General features: G+C 45.3%; 1 protein-coding gene across 1 annotated transcript; it reads right to left on the bottom strand.

Annotated features, from left to right (window-relative positions):
• Window positions 1-401: 401 nt before the first annotated feature.
• Window positions 402-1319, bottom strand: LOC107651111 (rho GTPase-activating protein 8-like; the record flags this gene model as incomplete). The annotated part of the gene is made up of 1 exon (XM_056814690.1): window positions 402-1319. A coding segment is annotated over one exon (891 nt), but the record flags the coding sequence as incomplete, so codon positions are not given.
• Between the last annotated feature and the right edge of the window lie 359 nt (window positions 1320-1678).

Genomic DNA, 1678 nt, shown 5'->3' with positions numbered 1-1678 from the left:
AAAGCCAACATGATTCATACAGTTCACCCATTCAAACAGTTCACCAATCATTTCCAGGGGGAAATGAGCACAGTAAGACATTTCAAGATTGGAAATATGTCCCAACTTTCAGATAGATGTTTCCAACATGGCTGATATTGTAGTGTTAAGTGGGCTGTGAATAGGGGGCCATACCATAGCTTTGCATGGGATAATCCACCTATGTCAAGAAGAACATTGGAGGAATGTAAGATCACAGAACATTAAAACTGAGTGAGGTCCTACAGCACAGAATGTCAAAGCTTGCAGGGTCCTTAGAAGAGAGAACACAGGACCTAGAACGAAGAATGTCACAGGTAAGGGGAACTTCCAAGTTCAGACCACAGAATAATGGAGTCAGAAGGGAGCTTAGAGACCACCGAGTCCAAGCATTTCCTGGCATCGTCAGTTTAGGGTGAGATCCCACAAGGCACCTCCCGAGAGCTGAAGATGTTGTCATAGAAATCAATCATCAGTTCTGTGAACAGGTTAAGAGGCACCAGGGCATTGAGGGAAGAGCCTCTGCTGGTTGGCCAGATTAAGTTCAGCCCAAAGACACAGGCCAGGTTGGAGCTTGTCATTTTGTTAAAGATGCACTCTTGGGAAACCATGTGTAGAAAGTCCATGAGGTACTTAAGAATGGCATAATTGTGTTCCGGAAGGCTCCCAATAATCTCCTTGCAGCAAGTCACCCACAGGCTGCTCTCTATGCTGGTGATTGCCAGGATCTGTTCATAGGTTTCAAAGGTCAGCAGTGGCTGAGGAAGCTCTTGAAGGAATGTCTTCAGGATAACCGCTGGGATGTGGATATCATTGTAGTCATCAAAATTCACAGGCTTTCCTTGGTTATACAGTCTCTGGATCTCCTTAATGGTCTGGACGCTGGCTGACCTTCGGAAGAGGCCCTCAGAGTGGAGGCCTTTGGCTTTCAGGTAGGTCACAGTCTCCTTCATGACCGGCGGGATGAGCTCACCTTTATTTTTGTCTCTGATGTATTTTAGGCTAACACCAAATTGTTGGGTGGGCAGTGGAGGGCAGGGTGGCGGCATCTTCACCAAGGGTGTCGGGCGGCCCAGTCTTATGTTCTGCAACTTCTCATCATGTCGAATAACCTCAGGAGGAATCATCAGATGGTCATACTTGAGATGCTCTCTTAACTCACTTAGGTAGTTGAAATAGGTCACCTTTTTCCCAAACTTATGGCTGATGAGGGGCTTGAAAATGGTCCACAGAATTTTAATGAAGTTGGTGGGATGTACCACATAGAGGGCCTTCAGGTTTTTCTTGTACCACGTGTCATTTCAATCAGCAGATTCTGTATCAGCCTCAACTCCAGGGCAGGGGAGCAGCTTCATGTGAGTCCCTCTGCCTTTCTATTAACAAACACTGAGTGGAAGTGGTGGGGAAGGCAGCATGCCCACAGCAAGTACTCTGCATGCCACCTTTGGCATCACTGTCCTATCTTGTAGATGAAAATACTAATTTCATTTGTATTAAGTTCAGAATTTTAAAAAATTTAATTAAAAAACACACAAAGATTGTGGATCAGCAATAATTTCCTGACTAGTGGGAATCTTTGCATCATAAATCTCAAATCCCCAAACCCCCAGTCACCATTTTCCAGCTGCCCATCTGAGGCAGTTTGATAAAGAGAAAAGCC

This window comes from Monodelphis domestica, chromosome 2 (assembly GCF_027887165.1).
Source record: "Monodelphis domestica isolate mMonDom1 chromosome 2, mMonDom1.pri, whole genome shotgun sequence".
In the NCBI taxonomy this organism is placed as follows: domain Eukaryota; kingdom Metazoa; phylum Chordata; class Mammalia; order Didelphimorphia; family Didelphidae; genus Monodelphis; species Monodelphis domestica.
This window is presented reverse-complemented; position numbering and strand designations above follow the sequence as displayed.